The sequence below is a fragment of the Macaca mulatta genome, chromosome 13 (assembly GCF_049350105.2).
Source record: "Macaca mulatta isolate MMU2019108-1 chromosome 13, T2T-MMU8v2.0, whole genome shotgun sequence".
Taxonomy (NCBI): Eukaryota; Metazoa; Chordata; class Mammalia; order Primates; family Cercopithecidae; genus Macaca; species Macaca mulatta.
This window is the reverse complement of record NC_133418.1, coordinates 54,910,329-54,931,762: the sequence shown is the minus strand read 5'-3', so window position 1 is coordinate 54,931,762 and position 21,434 is coordinate 54,910,329. Positions and strand designations below refer to the sequence as shown.

Sequence of the window (21,434 nt, the reverse complement as noted above, 5' to 3'; positions counted from 1 at the left end):
TAATGGAATTACTATGCTAGTGAGAGACTTTAATACATCCTATGCTTTGGCAGATCAGTAAGGCAAAGTATAAACAAGGATATATTAAGATTGAGTTTAACAGATATTTATTAAACTTTGAAACCTATATACAGAGATTCCATCTTTTCTAGTCCCCATGAATGACTAATAAAAATTAATCTAGGCAAGGTGCAGTGGCTCACACCTATAATCCCAGCATTTTGGGAAGCTGAGGTGGGAGGATCGCTTGAGCCCAGGAGTTCAAGGCTGCAGTGAGCAATGACCACACCACTGTACTCCAGCCTGGGTGATATAGCAAGACCCTGTCTCTAAAAATATAATATAAATAAATAAATAAAAGATTAAAAAATTAATCAATTATTATGACCACTAAAATTTCTATGTAGAAATTATAGAACCTTTCTGGAAGACTGTTTTGTAACCCATATCAAAATGTTTAAGAAAACAGGTTGGGTGCAGTGGCTCACACCAGTAATCCCAGTACTTTGGGAGGCTGAGGTGGGTGGATCACTTGAGGTCAGGACTTCAAGAACAACTTGGCCAACATGGTGAAACCCCGTCTCTATTAAAAATATAAAAATTAGCCAGGCGTGGTGGTGTGCACCTGTAGTGCCAGCTACACAGGCAGCTGAGGCAGGAGAATCGCTTGAACCTGGGAGGCAGAGGTTGCAGTGAGCCAAGATTGCACCACTGCACTCTAGCCTGGGCTACAGAACGAGACTCCATCTCAAAAAAAAAAAAAAAAAAAAAAAAAAAGGCTTAAGAAAATGCATTTAGTCCAGTAATTCCTATTTTATGAAAATTTATCCAGAATAAATCATTAAGAAAATATACAAAAATGTAACTACAATTTGCTTATTGAAGCAGTGTTTATAATAGTGAAAAATTGAAACAACATAAATATCCAACAATAGGGAGAGGGAGGATGTGATTAAATAAATTATTTTACCTGCATACAATTAATTAATTCTGTAACCATTAAATAATGTTGTAGAATAATATTTAACAAAATAGGGGTCTGGCACAGTGGCTCACGCCTGTAATCCCAGCACTTTGGGAGGCCGAGGTGGGCGGATCACGAGGTCAGGAGATTGAGACCATCCTGGCTAACATGGTGAAACCCCGTCTCTACTAAAAATACAAAAATAAAAGCTGGGCATGGTGGCGGGCGCCTGTAGTCCCAGCTACTCTGGAGACTGAGGTAGGAGAATGGCGTGAACCCGGGAGGCGGAGCTTGCAGTGAGCTGAGATCACGCCACTGCACTCCAGCCTGGGCAACAGAACGAGACTCCATCTCAAAAAAAAAAAAAAAAATTAACAAAATAGGGAAATAGGCTATATTGTTAAGTGAAAAAGCGGAACACAGAATACTACTGTTGTATCACATTGGGTATCTAGATATATAGAAAAAAGACTGGAAGGACATTCATACATCAAAATGATAAGAATAGTAGTCTCTAGATGATGGAATAATGGTTGATTTTTGTGTTCTTTTTTGTCTTTATTTTCTACACTGAATATTACCTTTGTAATAAAAAATAACAAAAAAAAAAATTTAAAGCTAAGAAAAATCCAGCCAAGCTTGAAAAAGTTGGCTTAGATGACTTTGAACTGTGTGTTTTGTTTCAAAATCTATTTATCTAACTTTGCTTCCCTATCCAACAGGGTGACACATCCGGAGACTACAGGAAAGTACTGCTTGTTCTCTGTGGAGGAGATGATTAAAATAAAAATCCCAGAAGGACAGGAGGATTCTCCACACTTTGAATTTTTTTAACTTCATTTTTCTACACTGCTATTATCATTATCTCAGAATGCTTATTTCCAATTAAAACGCCTACAGCTGCCTCCTAGGATATAGACTGTCTGTATTATTATTCGCCTATAATTAGTCATTATGATGCTTTAAAGCTGTACTTGCATTTCAAAGCTTATAAGACATAAATGGAGATTTAAAAATAGAAATAAAAATGTATTCCATGTTTTTAAAAGATTATACTTTGTGTTTCACAGACATTGAATATATTAAATTATTCCATATTTTCTTTTCAGTGAAAAATTTTTTAAATGGAAAACTGTTCTAAAATCACTTTTTCCCCTAATCTAATTTTTAGAGTAGCTAGTATTTTCTTCATTTGAAATTGTAAGCATCTGGTTAGTAAGAACGCCCATCCAGTTTTCTATATTTCATATCAAAGCCTTGAAAGCATCTACAAATCTCTTTTTTTAGGTTTTGTCCATAGCATTAGTTGATCCTTACTAAGTTTTTCATGGGAGACTTCCTTCATCACATCTTATGTTGAAATCACTTTCTGTAGTCAAAGTATACCAAAACCAATTTATCTGAACAAACTAAATTCTGAAGTATGCTTATACAAACCATATATATCTGGTTACCAAACATAAATGCCGAACATTCCATATTATTATAGTCTTAATGTCTTAATCCAGCTTGCAAGTGAATGGAGAAAACAAATAAGCTTCAAACTAGGTATTCTGGGAATTATGTAATGTTCTGAATTTAGTTTGATATAAAGAAAACTTTTTTGTGCTAAAAATACTTTTTAAAATCTTTTTCAATTTTGTTGATTGTAGTAATTTCTGTTTGCACTGTGCCTTTCAACTCTAGAAACATTCTGAAGATGTACTTGGATTTAATTAAAAAGTTCACTTTGTATGAACGTGGAAAAATAATTTTAATTTTAAAATGGTGTCTTTAGGCTGGGGGCAGTGGCTCACGCCAGTAATCCCAGCACTTCGGGAGGCCAAGGTGGGTGGATTACCTGAGGTCAGGAGTTCAAGACCAGCCTGGCCAACATGGAGAAACCGCATCTCTACTAAAAATACAAAAATTAGCTGGCTGTGGTGGCAGGTGCCTGTAATCCCAGCCACTCAGGAGGCTGAGTCAGGGACAATTGCTTGAACCCAGGAGGCAGGAGGCGAAGGTTGCAGTGAGCCGAGATCATGGCAGCCTGGGTGACAGAGCGAGAAACCAAATCTTAAAGGGATGGGGAGGGGAGTGTTTTTAAAATGAGGTATAGTCTTTCTCTGATCCACTTTTCACCTTCTGAGGTTTTTTCATCCCGACCCCTGAAAGGAGCTATTTTTGAAGGACTTGTGTTACTCAGTTTCTATAGGAATTAAAATATAAGAAAAAAAATCACATATTTAGTCTTATGTGTGCCTACTGGCTAATGTTCACATATGCCAAACACTACTCAGTATCATAAAATAATATATGAACTTATTCTCTGGAAATGAGTGATGCTGTCTGCTCTAAGTAGACCATTTATATAAAATATCATAAATGTATAAAAGACATTAATATTCTTATAGTAAGAATACTTGCCTTCTTTGTTCATTTGATAACATCCGTTGTATTTTGTTGGGTGGAATAATAAGAATTTTTTAGTTTTGTGTTGTTTATTATAAAAGCTACAGCTACTGGTAGAAGCTACTTATGTGAATATTTAGTCACTCCAGTTACTTACAGGAAATAATACTGCCATTTCAATGCCTTCCCAGAAGACCACAGAATCTCCAAATCAGCTTTATTTTGTCTTTGGAAGCATGGTGAATTTTTTGGTAGAAGTTTTATGTTTAAATGATACATAGGTTGGCCAAAATTTTAAAACAAATAGCATTTATTCACCAGAAGATTTCTAGAAGGTAGGATAAAGTCACCCTGGAGGAAAGTTTGTCATATTGAATTAGCATGACTTTGAGATATAATTATGAAGTAACTGTTTTTCCCTCCCACTGTCCACTGACATTCAGCGGGCCTAGTTCTTTTAGATGTAGATTCAGATAGAGAATAGAGTCATAACTTTTCTGTTCACCCTACTGTGTAGTCCCTTAAGGTCATAAAACAGTGTCATTTTAGTAAGTAATACATCCAGTCAAAATTCCAAGCTTGATTTATAGTTGAGGCTTCTTCCCTCACTTACTTCTGGCCTACTGCCAGTAGGAAGCTGGTTTCTGGGGAAAGGGTGACCATGGGTTTCTCTTCTTTTTCCACCTAGGTTTCCTTCCACGTTCTTCCCCTGCCCCAACCTACCATGTCTGGGCTGTAGCAGAGCAGAGAGTTAAGGGGAGCAGGAAAGTTGTTACCTGACTGTCATTGCTGTAGTGGTAGAGGATCAGCCCTGCGTGACTCTGACAGACTGAAGTTGATTCTTGTGGGCATTCTTGTGGGTTCCTTTGTCGACCTCATCATGCTACTCACCTGCGGTTCCTTTGGCAAGGCAAATGTGTACTCCTTTTTCAGCCTCTAGGAATTTGGTGACTCTTTGAGGTTCTCAGTGCTGAAGTTCATTGCTTTCCTCCCAGACCTGTTGGGCAGGACCCAAGATGATCCCATCCCAGCTATCTCATGGTGGTCCACATCTGCTCCATGGGAAACACCTGCACGTTCTTTGTGCTGGCAAATTCTGTGTATGCAAGCTGATCCCTCTGCAGCCATCATTCTCTGCCTCCCACCTCCACCCCAAGCTGCCTCGGCTAGCCTCTCTCAGTTCAGATTTCTCATACATGAATCAGACATTAGTCCACTGGGGCCCTACGTATACTGCCGATGGGAGTCTAAATTGGTACATTGATGCAATCAACCCAGAGAGCAATTTAGTAATAGCTAACAAAGTTGCAAATTTCCCAGCAAATTCACTTCTGGGAATCGGCTTGGCGAATCCATTGCACATGATGTTCATTGCTGCTCTGTAAGGCCGTTAAAGTAGAAATAACCTCTCACGGCCGGGCGCGGTGGCTCACGCCTGTAATCCCAGCGCTTTGGGAGGCCGAGGCGGGCGGATCACAAGGTCAGGAGATCGAGACCACGGTGAAACCCCGTCTCTACTAAAAATACAAAAAATTAGCCGGGCGCGGTTGTGGGCGCCTGTAGTCCCAGCTACTCGGGAGGCTGAGGCAGGAGAATGGCGTGAACCCGGGAGGCGGAGCTTGCAGTGAGCCGAGATCGCGCCACTGCACTCCAGCCTGGGCGACAGAGCGAGACTCCGTCTCAAAAAAAAAAAAAAAAAGAAATAACCTCTTACTAAGGAATGTAAAAACAAATATGGTTCAGTCATTCAATGAGCAGTGAAAATTATCTAGCAATTGACCAAATGGACAAATCTCGAGAGTATAATTTTGAGAGGAGAAAGGTGCACAGTGAGAGGTACAGCTATGATTCCGTTCCATGATATGTCTAAACATGCAAAAGAAAATATGGGTACGCATATAAGGACATACATGGACATAATAATATACAACATTCTCAGCACAGTGATTGCCACTGGGGAGGGAGACAGAATGAGATGGAGGAGGTACACAGGGGCTTCTGCCTATCTGTATTGTTCTATTTAAAAAGAATGAATCATTGATTACACCTCAATAAAGCGGAGAGGAAAAAAAGAATGAAACCAAGTATGATAAAATTTCAAGCTAGTGGTGGGTCCACAGGAGAAATATTTTTATTATTTTACTTAAAAAGTAACAGAAGGGAGTCAGGGAGTGAACGCTCGCTGTCCGGAGTCCATCACAAGAGCAGCTCCTCCAGGCAGACACTTGTCAATTTTGCTAGGGCCTCCTGAAGGCACTTTTTTGAGTACGGACAGTCATGGTGCCAGACCCTATTCGGACATCCCACTGGCACTTGATAGGAAAGAAAAGGAGTGCCGGGAACGTTCCCATAACTTAACGGGTTCCTTTCACGTCTACAGCAGGGTAGGGCTCCAGTTAAGGAAGCCCAGGAATCCAGCATAGCGCCTCATCCTAGGGCCCCTCTCACAGGAGGCCACGCCCAACAAAGCAGAGCGCGGCCCCAGCAAGCGCCGAGCTCCCGCAAGGAGACCAAATAGCTTCGGGGTTTTGCCACTTGCTTAGCACAGGCCCATAAGCACCGGGGGCTCAAGGCACCTTTGTAGAAAGAATGCGCGACTGAAGTTCCAAGTCTTGCCACTACAAAGGCGTGTGTGAACTACGGCTTAACACTGCGTCTACGCCTAAGTTCACGTTAGTTGGAAGCCAGCCCCACCGCAAGCCCGAAAACACCCGCCCGTACGAGCACGCCGCGTTGTGCGCAGGCTCCACCTGCCACGCACGCACGCCTGCCTTGCCCCGCCCCTTCCGGAGGCTCGCCACACGCATGCGCCCGCCGGCGCGCGCTTTGTTACGAAAGCGAGGGGGCGAGGTTCTGCGGTGCTAGCGCGCGGAGCGACCAGAAGCTGCGGGCGGGGCGGAGGATGGAGGCTGTAGCGTCCGCTGCAACGGTTGGGGCTGCGCGTGAGAAGGTGGCGGTGTAGGCATCTGCGCTCGGGGAAGGCTGGCGGCGGCGGCCGGGCCATGGCGGGAGACCCCCTTCTCTGGGCTCCCTGAAGTCTCGGGGAGCCGTGACCCATGGGATCGTTGAGCAGCCGGGTGCTGCGCCAGCCTAGACGAGCCCTTGCCCAGCAGGCGCAGGGTGCCAGGGCGGGGGGCTCGGCCCGGAGGCCGGACACTGGAGACGATGCGGCGGGCCACGGCTTCTGTTACTGTCCGGGCAGCCACAAGCGCAAGCGGAGCAGCGGGGCCTTCTGCTACTGTCACCCTGACTCGGAGACGGATGAGGATGAGGAGGAGGGGGACGAGCAGCAGCGGCTCCTCAACACCCCTCGAAGGTACGTGGGGGCACGCACTCGCGCGGACCCGGACCCGCACCTGTTGGGCCTGGGGCCGAGCCGGCGCCCGGTGCGCTTGCGGGGTGCAGCGCTCCCCAGCCTATGAAGAGGGGTCGTGCCCTTGACAAGTGAATGTGGAAGCCGGCCCGATGCCGGGCGGACGGGGGAGCGCCTTGGGAGACGCCTGGTGTTCTGCATTTTTAACCACAGACGCTTCCAGGGTGTTGTTACAGCCCCAAGATGAGGATGAGAAACGCCAAGCCCGAGCTCGCGTCTCGTTAAACCTTAGAGACGCCCGGCTGGCTGGCCTTACCAGTCCACCTTTGCCCTCTCAAGTGGGTAGCCGCAGACTAAGTTGTTTTGCATCCGGTTGCTTTAGTACAGACACTAAATGTAATCTCTGAAATGGGCACTCTTACTGTCGCCCACTCAGTGGAGGGGAAATAATTGCACACAGGAGTTCTCGTTAATCGTAAAGGTGAAGTTTATCAATAGTGTACATTTGTTCCTAACCAGGAACAGAGTTTGTGCAAGTTTCTAGCAGTTGATGTCGTTGACCGTGGATGTACTGTATGTAGGGCGGTGCTGCTGCAGCTTGCTTAACTGTTTTTTTTTTTTTTTTTTTTTGATGAGTTGAAAGATGGAATATTGACTTGTGACCTGGAATTGGAATGTAGTTTATGGGTAGAATATATTCTTACACAAACAATTTGGTTTTTCTGCTTTTGTTTTTAAAGGTGATTTGGTAGGGTCACAGATGAAATTTTTTTAATGATTTCTTTTTCTTTTTTTCTTTTTTTTTTTTTTTTTTTGAGACGGAGTCTTGCTCTGTCGCCCAGGCTGGGGTGCAGTGGCCGGATCTCAGCTCACTGCAAGCTCCACCTCCCGGGTTTACGCCATTCTCCTGCCTCAGCCTCCCGAGTAGCTGGGACTACAGGCACCCGCCACCTCGCCTGGCTAGTTTTTTGTATTTTTTAGTAGAGACGGGGTTTCACCGTGTTAGCCAGGATGGTCTCGATCTCCTGACCTCGGGATCCGCCCATCTCGGCCTCCTAAAGTGCTGGGATTACAGGCTTGAGCCACCGTGCCCGGCCTCTTTTTCTTTTTTTATTTTTCAGACAGAGCCTTGCTCTGTCACCCAGGCCGGAGTGCAGTGGTGCGATCTCAACTCACTGCAACCTCCACTTCCTGGTTCAAGCGATTCTTGTGCCTCAGCCTCCCGAGTAGCTGGGACTACAGACACGCACCACCATGCCTGGCTAATGTTTTCTATTTTTAGTAGAGACAGGTTTCATCATGTTGGCCAAGCTTGTCTCAAACTCCCAACCTCAGGTGATCTGCTGGCCTCATCCTCCCAAAGTGCTGGAATTATAGGCGTGAGCCACTGCGCACCCAGCGTAAAATTAAACTTTATGAGCAGATTCAAAAAGGTTTTGCTATACAAGTGTTGCATATTGTAAAAAAGGAATCATAGATTAAAAACTCAATAGTTTGGTTTATAAAACCTTTTGTACCTTTTTTAATGAATATTTTTATTTATTTACAAAAATGGACCCCTACTGTGAATACTATTCAGTAACTTTTTTTGTTGTTTATTTGATTTTTGGAGTTTTTTTCTAAAGAGACAGGGGTCTCACTATATTGCCCAGGGTGGTCTCAAACACCTGGGCTGAAGCGACCCTCCCACCTCAGCCTCCCAAAGTGCTCAGATTACAGGTGTGAGCCACCATGCCTGACCCTGTAACCTTTTTGAAGAGTCAGTGTAGCATAGTTTTTTTTTTTTGGAAAATTTTTTTTCTTTTTTGAGACAGGGTCTCGCTCTGTCGCCCAGGCTGGAATGCAGTGGTGGGATCATGGCTCACTCCACCTCGACCTCACAGACTCAGGCAATTCTCCCACCTCAGCCTTCTGTGTAGCTGAGACCACAGGCATGCACCACCACACCCAGCTAATTTTTTTATTTGTAGAAACAAGGTCTCACTCTGTTGCCCACCCAGGCTGGCCTTGAACTCCTGGGTTCAAGTGATCCTCTTGCCTTGACCTCCCAAAGTGTTGGGATTACAGGTGTGAGCCACCGTTGCCAACCTGTGGCATAGTTTTAAGAGTTCAAATTCTGAGTTCTTGGCCAGGCGCAGTGGCTCATGCCTATAATCCCAGCACTTTGGGAGACTGAGGCAGACAGATCACCTGAGGTCAGGAGTTCAAAACCAGCCTGGCCAACATGGCGAAACTCTGTCTCTACTAAAAATATAAAAATTAACCAGGCGTGGTGGCGGGCGCCTGTAATCCCAGCTACTTGGTACGCTGAGGCAGAAGAATGGCTTGAACCTGGGAGGCGAGGTTGCAGTGAGCCGAGGTGGCACAACTGCACTCCAGTCTGGGTGACAAAGTGACACTCCATCTCAAAAAAAAAAAAAAAATTCTGACTTCTTGTCTGTATTCTGCACTTAATAGCCTTATTTTCCTTATATGTAAATTGGAGATATAAATACCTGCCTTTTAGGCTTTGACAAATATGAGAACAAACAAATGCACAATGTCTAGCATGTAAGCATGCAGTAAATATGTCTCCTTGATGAATTGGCCCCTTTATCACAACAAAATGTTCATCCTTCTTTATCCCTAGTAATTTAGCCACTACCACATACATGTATTTATTTATTTATTTATATTTAGTGGGTACAGGTGCAGGTTTCTTACATGCATATAACGAGTAGTGGTGAAGTCTGGGATTGTAGTGTATCCATCAGCCACTTTCTTTTGATAAATATCTGAATATCTCATTTTCTCTCCTTTCACTTTTTACCTGTGTATATTTAAAATGTATATCATGTAAACAGCATATAGTTGAGTCTTGCTTCTTTTATCCAACAGGACAATCTAACCTTTCAATTAGTAGTTAGACCACTTATATTTAATGTAATTCTTGAAATATACATCACAGTGCGTTTGAAGGAGAGAAATCACACAGCAATTTGAATACAGGAAATTTAATATAAACATTATTAACAAGGCACAGAGAATTAACTACTGAGGACAAAATGCTAAGGTAAAGAGATCTCTAGAAAATACATGGAGTAGTCAGTACTTCTAAGGCTGAGGCAGAATAGCCACAGAAGGAACAAATTTGGAAAATAGGTGCCCCCAACCCTTTACCAAGCTAAGATTCAGATGATGTTGAAGGAGGTGTGGCTGTAGCCCACTGGATGGTGGAAAAGTTTGCTCAGGTGTGGTAGGCTGAGGCTGGCAAGCAGGACACTGCCTACTAGGATGCCAACAAAATTATTTGGAAGCCTTTTGGCCCAGAAGGCCAAAGATATTAACTATCTAGACCTTTACAGAAAAAGTGTACCAACTCCTAGACTACATAAGTAGACTGGAATGGAAAGTTTTTAAAGCAAACCTTTATCAGAAAATGCATATCAGAGTTTAGTGTGTGTATATTACTAGAAGATGCTTGGATTATTCAGCCCAGTACGGATGCAGGGTATAAGAAAACACTAAGATGGGCCAGGCGCGGTGGCTCACGCCTGTAATCCCAGCACTTTGGGAAACCAAGGCAAGCAGATCACTTTAGGCCAGGAGTTTGAGACCAGCCTGACCAACACAGTGAAACCCCGCCTCTACCAAAAAATACAAAAATTAGCCAGTCATGGTGGTGCGCACCTGTATTCCTAGCTACTTGGGAGGCTGAGGCAGGAGAATTACCTGAACTCAGAAGGCAGAGGTTGTAGTGAGCCAAGATTGTGCCACTGCGCTCCAGCCTGGGCAACAGAGTGAGACCCTGTCTCAAAAACTAAATAAATAAAAATTTAAAAGAGAAAGCATTAAGATGTTGAATTTTGTGTGTTGGCCCTAGTATATTCTTCCTGAGGTTGTCTGGTGTGCCCTCCCACATCAACAGACCACCTTATGAGAAGTTTTAGCTGTTAGGCCCAACTTCCACCTCATACCTTTGTCAACTGCATGTTTTACTTTTACATTTACAAGACTGTTAAAACCCACACTGTTCTACAACCAGATCTTGAGTGTTTTGTCCACAGCTTGTCTCTAAAAAATTGAAACAACATTTACATAGTTATAACTATGTAAATATTGTTTCTGAAGAGTTAAGTAGTGTGCTAGGATTATAAATCATACTTGATGGGTCCAATGTCACAACTCCTTGTCTGTTCAAAGGGAGAAATTTTTCTAACCTCACAGTCATATGGAATCTTTTCTTTTTTTTTTTTTTTTTTTTTTGAGACGGAGTCTCACGCTGTTGTGCCCAGGCTGGAGTGCAGTGGCGCGATCTCGGCTCACTGCAAGCTCCGCCTCCCGGGTTCCCGCCATTCTCCTGCCTCAGCCTCCTGAGTAGCTGGGACTACAGGCGCCCGCCACCGCGCCCGGCTAATTTTTTGTATTTTTAGTAGAGACGGGGTTTCACTGTGATCTCGATCTCCTGACCTCGTGATCCGCCCGCCTCGGCCTCCCAAAGTGCTGGGATTACAGGCTTGAGTCACCGCGCCCGGCCTGGAATCTTTTCTTATATTCCATCAAGTGCATAAAGTCAGGCCCTGCTTTTGTTTGTATCTTATTTGGACAGCGCCTTTTTTTGTATTGCTTTTTTATTGTCCTAGAGTGTATAATGGCCTTTCCCCCACCCTTGACAAAGTAACAATATTCCTTCATCATGGCTTCAGATTTTTCTGAAAAAACACAGAAAAGTCTTTTGAAACACACTTTCATGGAATCCTTCTCTAAAACCTAGACCTCTTCCATCCTCCTGTTCCAATCTGGATTTGTCTGCTCTTATGCTGGGACTTCCTTTCACCCCATCTCTAGGATTGAATCCACTATTTTGTGTAGCCTGCATTTCTTTCTCACTCATTTTAGGAACTATTTAATACATCTCAAGTATTTTTCCAAGAAAGGGTGCAAAAAGGGGTAATTTGTGCATATCTAAATATAAATTTAGTCTCTTTTACTTTATTCATCCTCTGTCTGAGTATGGAAATCTAAAATAACTTTCTTCATATCTTTGATGATACTGCTTCATTGTCTTCAGGCCTACAGTCTTGATGAAAAATTTGATCCTGGTGTAATTCTCTTTTCAGGTGACCATTTTTGCTCTCTGGAACTTGTGGAAATTTTTCTTTGGTATTTTGGGATTTAACTAGAATGTGCTTAAGTATGGGTCTTTTAATGGCCTTCGTACTTGTTCCTTATAATCTGAAGACTCATATACTACCTTAGTTTTGGGAAATTTTTTCCCATTAATTTCTTCCGTAATTTCCTTTCTCTTGTCTTTATTTTCTCTTTCTGGGATGCCTCTTAACTGGATTCTGGATTTCTTGGATTATGCATCTGTCTCTTCTTTTTTCTTTTCTTCGTCTTTTTGCTTTATGTTCTGGGAAATCTCCTTTAACTTTTTCATTACTATCATTAGGTTGTTTGGCCCTAACTATGAGATATTTCTTTTGGACTAGGAGTGAAAATTACTAAAACATGAAATGTGCTGTGATCCATGAAAGCTTGGGAACCTCTGCTCTACAAAGCATGCCCCACCTATAACCAAGTTAGTAGTCTTCTTACTCAAAGAAGAGGTACATTGGAAATAGATCTATTTACTCAAAATACCATACACCAGTTACTCATTCTTCAATGTAAGTGGACAAGCAAGGAAGGATCACCCAACATGAGGAGGAAAAACAAACCATTCTTTGGTTTGTTTGTTTTTTTAAATTTCAGTAATCATGTCTTTAGTCTCTAAAAGCTCTTTCTTGTTCTGAGTCATCCTTTATCATAGCATCCTACGGGGTGAATATAATAATCTCAGATCTCTAGGTATACTAGTGAGAGGGTTTTTTGTTCCTCTCTTTTCCCTGAATTATGTTTCCAGGGATGTAGGGAGCCTCTCTCTCTCTCTCTCTCTCTCTCTCTGTCTCTCTCTTTGTCTCTCTGTCTCTCATATGCTCTTATTCTTCCTCATGTTGGGTGATCCTTCCTTGCTTGTCCACTTACATTGAAGAATGAGTAACTGGTGTATGGTATTTTGAGTAAATAGATCTATTTCCAATGTACCTCTTCTTTGAGTAAGAAGACTACTAACTTGGTTATAGGTGGGGCATGCTTTGTAGAGCAGAGGTTCCCAAGCTTTCATGGATCACAGCACATTTCATGTTTTAGTAATTTTCACTCCTAGTCCAAAAGAAATACCTCATAATTAGGGCCAAACAACCTAATGATAGCAGATTGCATGGTATCTGAAAGATGTTACTGTGTTTCCTTCAAATTTAAAATATTCCACATGCCTCTCTGAGTTGGCTGTGGTGCTCTAAGTTCAGATGGTATCCTGAACTGGTGAATTTCACACAGAGTTTGGGAACCATGACTCAGGGTGAATGGATTGGGAGTGAACAGGCCACAGATTCTTTAAATTTCAGAATGAGGATTGCTTTGTCTGGGCACCAGCAGCTACACTACAGCCTTAGATCTTCCATTAGCTTTGTGCTGTTTCTAGAAAAGCCTTGGAATATTTTTGCCTCAGTATCTGTACTCTCCTTATCTATAATCTGTGTTCATAGAGTGGAGAAGGCACTAATTTCCCCATTTTCTGCCCCTCTTCTTTCTTCTGCCTTTGTTTCCCTGAGACCTCATCCTACTTTTCTCCCAAGGGTTCTAACGGGCAGATAAGCTTAGCCTCCATCCTAGCCCTCCATAATGTATTTTTTGGCTATGGCTTTCACTGTTCTTTTTCATTTGAATTTATTTTCTAACCTTCAGATCTGTGTAAATCTCTCATCAAGTGATGAGTCTACCCTTTACCTTTTCCTGGTGTGGACTTATTCCTTTTTGTACTCTTAATCTTTAATGTAATTTGGGGAGGGATGGGAAGCCAACATGTGTACATTCTGCTATCAGGAACTGGAAACTACATTGTCTCTTGATTTCTTATCATAATCAATGAAGTGGGTACTATTAATGTCCTCTTTTTACAGCTGTGATAACTGAACAGGGGGGCAGCTAGGACTCAAACCCAAGTCTGTTTCCACTAAGGCATGTGCTGTTTTTATTGTTGGCTAGGAAGAGGTGTTAAGTACACAGGTGTTAAACTCACCGGTTCAGGATGTCATCTGAAACAATTACTTCATTTTAAAAAAGAGATTGAGGGCCGGGCGCGGTGGCTCAAGCCTGTAATCCCAGTACTTTGGGAGGCTGAGACGGGCGGATCACGAGATCAGGAGATCGAGTCCATCCTGGCTAACACAGTGAAACCCCATCTCTACTAAAAAATACAAAAAAAAAAAAACTAGCCGGGCGAGGTGGCAGGCGCCTGTAGTCCCAGCTACTCGGGAGGCTGAGGCAGGAGAATGGCGTGAACCCGGGAGGCGGAGCTTGCGGTGAGCTGAGATCTGGCCACTGCACTCCAGCCTGGGCGACAGAGCAAGACTCCGTCTCAAAAAAAAAAAAAAGAGAGAGATTGAAAGTTTTATGTGCTAGGAAAGCTGTCAGAATTGGTCAGGATTGAGATATTGATCAGCCTCTGCCTAGAGCCTTTTCTTGGTTACTGGACCATTTTGAGCAATAATTTTCAAACTTTATTTTTTTAGTCAAGTTCTTCCTTTAAATTAAATCTGTGCAGAAATCCCATATGTTTACAGATATAATAGGTGATGCTGCTCTGGTTCAAGTTAGATGGGATACTCACAGTTCACTCCTCAGCTCTCCTTGGTGGCCCCTAAGACTTCTCCTTTGAGCAGTTTTTAAAAACCTTTCATCTGAAATAAATAAATAAATAAATTTAAAAAACTAATAAGAAAATAAAATCTTTGATCTAAGGTTGCAAACCATTTGTCCAGCGGGAAGAAAACATTTTAAGTAGTTTAAGAATAGGTTGGTACCAAAGTAAGATTAAATGTAAATCATTTTAAAATTACTTGGGTAAGTGAAATGTTTGCTCTTGTTCTCCATTTCCTAGTTGCAGATTATTGCACTATTTGAGTTCCTTCATAGTGCTGGTTTTTAAATAAGGAAATAAGCAAAAAAATCAACATGCTAACTTCTTAATCTATTGAATAGGTAATTAAATTAGTCCAAAATTGCTAAAATGTGTGTAGTGAAAAGTCTGCCTCCCATGCCGCCCCCATTTCTCCACTATCTCTCTCATGCATAGAGGACCCCAGAGATAACCACTATTGTTAATTTCTTATGTACTCTTCTAGACACAAGAAAATTTGAATATATACTCTCCCCCTATCCTTTTACACAATAGGTAAGTTGACTCTATTTAATAGAAATTGAATAAAAAGAGTATTTAGAAATATATGCAAAATCAGTAAAACATTCAATTTATATAAATATGTGACTTTTTCATTTCTTTTAACAGGAAAAAATTAAAGAGTACATCTAAATATATTTATCAAACATTATTTTTGAATGGTGAAAACAGTGACATTAAGATTTGTGCTCTAGGAGAAGAATGGAGCTTACACAAAATATATTTATGTCAAGTAAGTATTTTTTCTATTTGAGTAACAGAGTAATCACTTAAACTCTTAAATCATGTTCTTTCTCATTGCACTTCACAGTAATCTTTTGCATGAACACCATAGTGGTTAAATCCTCTCATTTGGTAAAATGTCTGTAAGAAAAATGGTAAGCATTGTTAGTGAAAACTAAGTTTGGTCTAGAAAGAGATTTTGAGATTTCAGTATCATACGAGCCTAATACTACGTATTTGTCATTACTTCATAAAGTGCTTTTTTCAGTGTCTTCTGTTGATAAAAGGGGAATAGTTGGGGAAAAATATTTAACATTAAAGTTAAGATCGTAATGTGTTTATTTTGCTTATGGTTATTTAAATTGGATAAACTCACCTGAAATGTTGCTTTGTAGTTCACATTGAGTGTGAGTGGAAAGTTCTCCCCTGGAAAATCCAGGTAAAGACAACACCAAAAAGTATATAGACTAAGTCGATTTCTGTACTGAAAATATTACTACTTGCACCCCACTTTAAAAATTCAGAACTTTCATAGCCGGCGTGGTGATGGGCACCTGTAATCCCAGCTACTCAGGAGGCTGAGACAGGAGAATTGCTTCAGCCTGGGAGATGGAGGTTGCAGTGAGCTGAGATCGTGCCACTGCACTCCAGCCTGGGTAACAGAGTGAGACTCTGTCTTAAAAAAAAAAAAAAAAAAAAAAAAATCAGAGTTTTCAAAATAGAATACAATGTTGCTCTAAGGGCCCAAATATTTTATTCCAGATATTGGTCTAGGCACTAGGAATAAAACAACAGTTTTTATCGTTTGGAACTTATATTTTTCCTCTTTACCATTTGAGAATAATTACTGGTAAGACAGTATAGTATAAACTTTTTCAGTAGAAGTATTTGGAAAGGAATTGCCTTCTCTAACATTTTAATCATGTTTTAAAATGTGTTTTTGAGACCGGGTGCGGTGGCTCACGCCTGTAATCCCAGCACTTTGAGAGGCCGAGATGGGCGGATCACAAGGTCAGGAGATCGAGACCATCCTGGCTAACACCGTGAAACCCCGGGCGCCTGTAGTCCCAGCTACTCGGGAGGCTGAGGCAGGAGAATGGCGTGAACCTGGGAGGCAGAGCTTGCAGTGAGCCGAGATTGCGCCACTGCACTCCAACCTGGGTGACAGAGCGAGACTCCATCTCAAAAAAAAAAAAAAAATGTGTTTTTGAAACAAATTTATTTTGGCTTGAAGTATGTTGCCCAGACACTATATCAGAATATTGCTTTTAACTTCAGGATATGATTCATATTGTTTCTTTTTAATATCTGGAAGCAGTTTTGTGAACTTAAGGTTGAGAATACCTCTGTTAAAACTTTACCTCTCATGGAAGCTGTATTGATTATAGTTCAAGCCACATGCTAAAATATAAGCACCCTGAAGACAGAAACAATATTGATTTTGTTTATTGCTATATTCACAGTGCCTTCTACATACTAAGTACTCAGTAACATTTTTAAATAAATTAGTTAATATTTGATCAATTTCAAAATAATTCTAATTATGAGGAGTGCTATCTGGCAGATAACTAAAGACTTCATTCTATACCTTTCCAAGAATTCAGGTCCATTCTGGAAATTTCTCATTAGATTAAACTAAATTTTGGATTTTCCCTAATTTCTTTGGGAATCATTCTGTTTGTGCTGACTTGGGACTGGTTTGGTCCTTTATAGCCACTCAGGTGTACAGTAAGGATTCAACAGTTTGAGTAAAAAGCTAACCAGGTTCAAATAGAAATACAGAAATTCAATTTAGATAGTAATATAGGAATTTTAGTTTTTTGTCAAAAATAGTACTAAACTGAAAGTATATTTTGATACACCTATTAGTGTCCGTATCTTAATTTCTTTTCTCCTGTAGACATTTGGCAGTTCTTTTTCTGTTGAAGTAATAGAATGGATGAGATTAGTTAATGGATAGAATAGTTGCTTAGAATTAGAAATGGGAAAATAATTTGGAAGACACAGAAAGTACTTGATAATCGTTGACTTTTTTTTTTTTTTTTTTAAGTCTGGCTACTTTTCTAGTATGTTCAGTGGTTCTTGGAAAGAATCCAGCATGAATATTATTGAACTGGAGATTCCTGACCAGAACATTGATGTAGAAGGTAACTACCATAATAATTAACTATTATGCAAGAATCATAAAAACATAATCTTATTCTTTTGGTAGAAACTAAATAATTCCTTCTAGCCTTGTAGTCTAGAAAACTCCTTTTATCACCTCAAGGTGATAATTTTATGTTGATTTACGCCATAGTTTATCAGTTCTGTCCATCCTGTCACTAATCTGTTTTGTCATGTGGGCCTTATCAGTCTGTTTACTTATCTTTGTAAATATGCCCACCTGGGATATGGAAGACGTAGGATGAAGGAAGGAAAAGTATGACCATTTTTTTAATTATGTAGAAAATCTGATAAATAATACTTATTTATTATTCCCTATTTTCTGGGAACAATAAAGGCATAAATCATGTAATACTGTTTTAGAGCTAAAAGAATCCTTAGTTGAGGAAGCTGAGGCCCAAAGGAGTTAAGGGACTTACTTTGGATCTCAGAGCAGTTTAGTGAGCCTATGTCAGACGACAGCTCTCCTCATTCCCATTCCAGTGCTCTTGCTGCTCCCCTCATTGGTGGTCCACATGGAAGTACCTGGTGCTCAATACAAAGGCAAAGAAATAGTTAAGAATATTTACAAAGCAAACTATGTGGGACGTTCGTAACAGTGGCGGTGGAGGAAGGATGGACAGGCATAGATCACTGTGGGGGCTGGGCATGAGTGTGGCGTGGACAGGACTCAGGAACTGTACCACATTTCTCAGTGGTGAAGTGCTGAAAGCAGCAGGGTTAAGATTATCTTTGAGTCTGCATATTTGTACTTAACGATTGGTTTACTCAGGAGTATCTTATAAAACTTCTTCCAAGGCATCTTGGTTGTGACCACTGATGTCAAGATTACATGTTAGAAGAATGCAGCTAGATTTGGTAGAATAAACAGAAATTTATAACCTTGTTATTAAATTAACAGTGTCAACCAGTAACGATTACTAGCGTTTTTAATTAAAGAGATACTTCTGTTATCCTTTTGTGTACATGCCACATTTAGACAAATGTCTTTGTGTGTGAAGACAGTCGTCATTGTTATTTGTATAATACTTGTAATAGATATAAATATTATTTCATCCTACATGTGTACCTTGCTTTCAGCACTGCAGGTTGCATTTGGTTCACTGTATCGAGATGATGTCTTGATAAAGCCCAGTCGAGTTGTTGCCATTTTGGCAGCAGCTTGTTTGCTGCAGTTGGTAAGTATGCACATGATTCAAAGAAAGGTTCAGAATAATAATCTTTGTCGCAAAGTGTGTACTCCAAAAACAAAAATAAAGCTTAGCTTTTTAGAGTTTTTAAATAAAAATGAAACGTATAAATATGCCATTTGTTAGAAATCATTTAAAATGCCTAACCAAAAGCAATTTATTATAACTGAGGGAGTCTTGATGTCTGCATAAAATGAATGCAGGCCATTTCTGTGTAGATATCTTAGTATGACTATAATGTGGAAAAAACTTACTTGTCTAAGGTCATTTACAGATTTCTATTCATTAATGACTTGACTCTTAAGCAGATGGCTTATGATTACTAATCAATATCATTCATGGGTTCAAATAAACATGCATTCCTACTATTTAAATTTCTCTTAGTTTTGAAAGAATTGTGTATAAATCACATATATGTATTTTAATCTACCGGCAGAATGACAGATTTGTTTATTTAACCGAAGTGTATTGAGCACTGTGTCAAACTAGACACAGAAATCCAAAGGTAACTTAAGATGTAATCCTTACTTTCAAAAAGTTCACAATATAGTATGTATGTGTGGAGAGCGGTGGGAGGGTTGATATACAAACCCAGAGGTAAAGTAAGAGCTGTTCAATATTATAGATATGATAATAAACATCCTGTAGCATTTAGTGAATGCATAAAGAAGGAAGTGGTCAGTTCACCCTGGTGGTATCACAGAGGAAAGTAACGTTTCCACATTGAGTCTTGAAAGTTGAAAGTGTGTTTGTATTGCAAAGTAGGAAGAGAGGAAGGAAGAGCATTTCAGACAGAACAGAATAAACTAAGACCTAGCGATGTGAAATCGTGGAGGATTCAAGACTCTAACAGAAACATGGCTCCTGCATAAACATAAGAAGGATTGGAGAAGAGAGGGGCAGAAGCCAGATCATGAAAATACCGTTACACATTGCTGAGTTTAGCGTACACAGCACCTTTGGAATATTTTAATCAGGGGAAAGACGAAGTTATGTTTTAGAAAGAATACTTCCGTAACAATGTGAAAGATGAATTGAAGGAATGATGAATACAGCATTAGAGACAAAACCTATTGCAGTCGTGCAAGGGAGGAAAGTAGGGTAGTAGCAATAAGCTTGGAGAGGAAAAAGTAGATAGCAGAGAGATTCAGGGATAATCCACTGGACTTGGTGACAGACTAAGTGTTAAGAGGAAAGGGGAGGAGTCTAGAATGATTTCCAGGTAAGTTGAAAATCCTAATGGAGTCAATGTTTTATTTTAATCTTAAAAAATTGTTTAACTTTTGTGTGGTATTTTTGTACTGATTCATTTGAAATATTAGTTAATAGCTTGCTAAATATCCTTGGTTGAGATCATTTGATTTTCAAAATGTTTTGATCCTTTCAATACTTATTTCCAATAAGTATACTTTATTTTCTAACTCTGGTCCTTTTGATTTTGTTCTAAATTCACTTTCTGCGTTACTTTTATGATTTACTAACTCTTTAACTTAATATACCTGCATGATGAATATATTTCAGAAATTTGAACGAAAAATAGTATTCTTTCCATATATTAAAGTTAGTTCGCTTAAAACCTATATAAACATTTTAGGTTAAAACTTTAATGTTCATAATTTAAAATAACAATATACTTGTTTTAGGTGTGTCTCTTAGATATTGTAGTTATTTTAAACTTAATAATTACTTTCTGCTAATGCATACTATTTGTTTAGGCCCATGACATGGTTAACTGACTATGTAGACTTCTTAATTTAAAAAGAAATGGCAAAACAGACAAAATGCTGCTAAAGAAATTTGCAAAGGTCTCAGAGAGGGAAGAATAGAAAAGAAAAAGAATAGCAGTATTCATCTCTACCTGACTGCTCCCCCCACCTTCCATTTTCAAATTCCAAGTATTTAGTTGAATACTTGCTGAATTTTTTTTCAGTATTTTTATTGGACTTGTTTAAAAAAAAACACAAAACTTAGGTTTGCTGCACTTAATGAGTTTTCTTTCTTTTCTTTCTTCTTTTTTTTTTTCCTTTTTAATATGTAAAAGCACATATCAGAGCTAATTTTTCCCACGTGAAATGGGCCTTTCCAGTGCTTATTTATATTTACAGGACGGTTTAATACAGCAGTGTGGTGAGACAATGAAGGAAACAATTAATGTGAAAACTGTATGTGGCTATTACACATCAGCAGGGACCTATGGATTAGATTCTGTAAAGAAAAAGTGAGTTACCTTTCTCATTTTTCTTCCTATCCCACTTTAGGAATTTGGTTGCTTTAGTTTCTTAAGAGAATGTATAGCTATAAGAAGGAAAGAATTAAGGAAAATTAGGATAGGGGAATGGAATTTTGTTAAATAAAAAGCCCATTTTAACTTTTGGACTAATTAGTAAATTCCTCAAAAGTATTGTCTTTGTCAGTGACCATATGGGTTATATATATGCTTATAAAAATCTTGGTCACTCTTGGTCAGGTGTAGTAGCTAACACCTGTAATCCCAGTGATTTGGGAGGCCAAGGCAGAAGGATCACTTAAGCCCAGGAGATCATGACCAGCCTGAGCAACATAGGGAGACCCCATCTCTACAAAAAATTTAAAAAATTAGCCAGGCATGGTGGCATGCACCTGTGGTCCCAGCCATTCTGGAGGCTGAGGTCAGAGGATTCTTTGAGCCCAGGAGGTTCAAGACTGCAGTGAGCTGTGATCATGCCACTGCACTTTATAGTATATTTTCTATTAAAATTGTTTAAGAAGTAGGCCTGATAGACATTATATCATTGCAATGACTGACAGTCCTTCTAACTCTTGAAAGTTGCAGTACCTGTTTTGAGATTTTAAAGGTTATAGTACTATGCAGACCCCTTGATAAACTATTTAACACAAACTCAAAATGAAGTTTTAAAACTAGAAATGCTCTCATTAATATAAAGG

General features: G+C 40.2%; 2 protein-coding genes across 4 annotated transcripts in view; both read left to right on the top strand.

The window, feature by feature from the left end:
• Positions 1 to 2,012, top strand: part of ANXA4 (annexin A4) — a 79,639-nt gene extending 77,627 nt beyond the window's left edge. The window contains exon 14 of one of the 2 annotated variants that reach the window (XM_077958379.1): positions 1,687 to 2,012. In XM_077958379.1, the coding sequence (XP_077814505.1) occupies positions 1,687 to 1,746 (60 nt within the window). In that variant the 3' untranslated portion in view covers positions 1,747 to 2,012. 2 annotated transcript variants of the gene reach the window in all.
• Positions 2,013 to 6,183: 4,171 nt separating this feature from the next.
• The window catches only part of GMCL1 (germ cell-less 1, spermatogenesis associated), a 53,594-nt gene continuing 38,343 nt past the window's right edge, over positions 6,184 to 21,434 (top strand). For both annotated transcript variants that reach the window (XM_028832419.2, XM_002799303.4), the window contains exons 1-5: positions 6,184 to 6,671; positions 15,040 to 15,163; positions 17,204 to 17,300; positions 18,400 to 18,497; positions 20,615 to 20,727. In XM_028832419.2, coding sequence (XP_028688252.1) covers positions 6,412 to 6,671; positions 15,040 to 15,163; positions 17,204 to 17,300; positions 18,400 to 18,497; positions 20,615 to 20,727 — 692 coding nt within the window. In that variant the 5' untranslated portion in view covers positions 6,184 to 6,411. The remainder of the gene's footprint in view (positions 6,672 to 15,039; positions 15,164 to 17,203; positions 17,301 to 18,399; positions 18,498 to 20,614; positions 20,728 to 21,434) is intronic.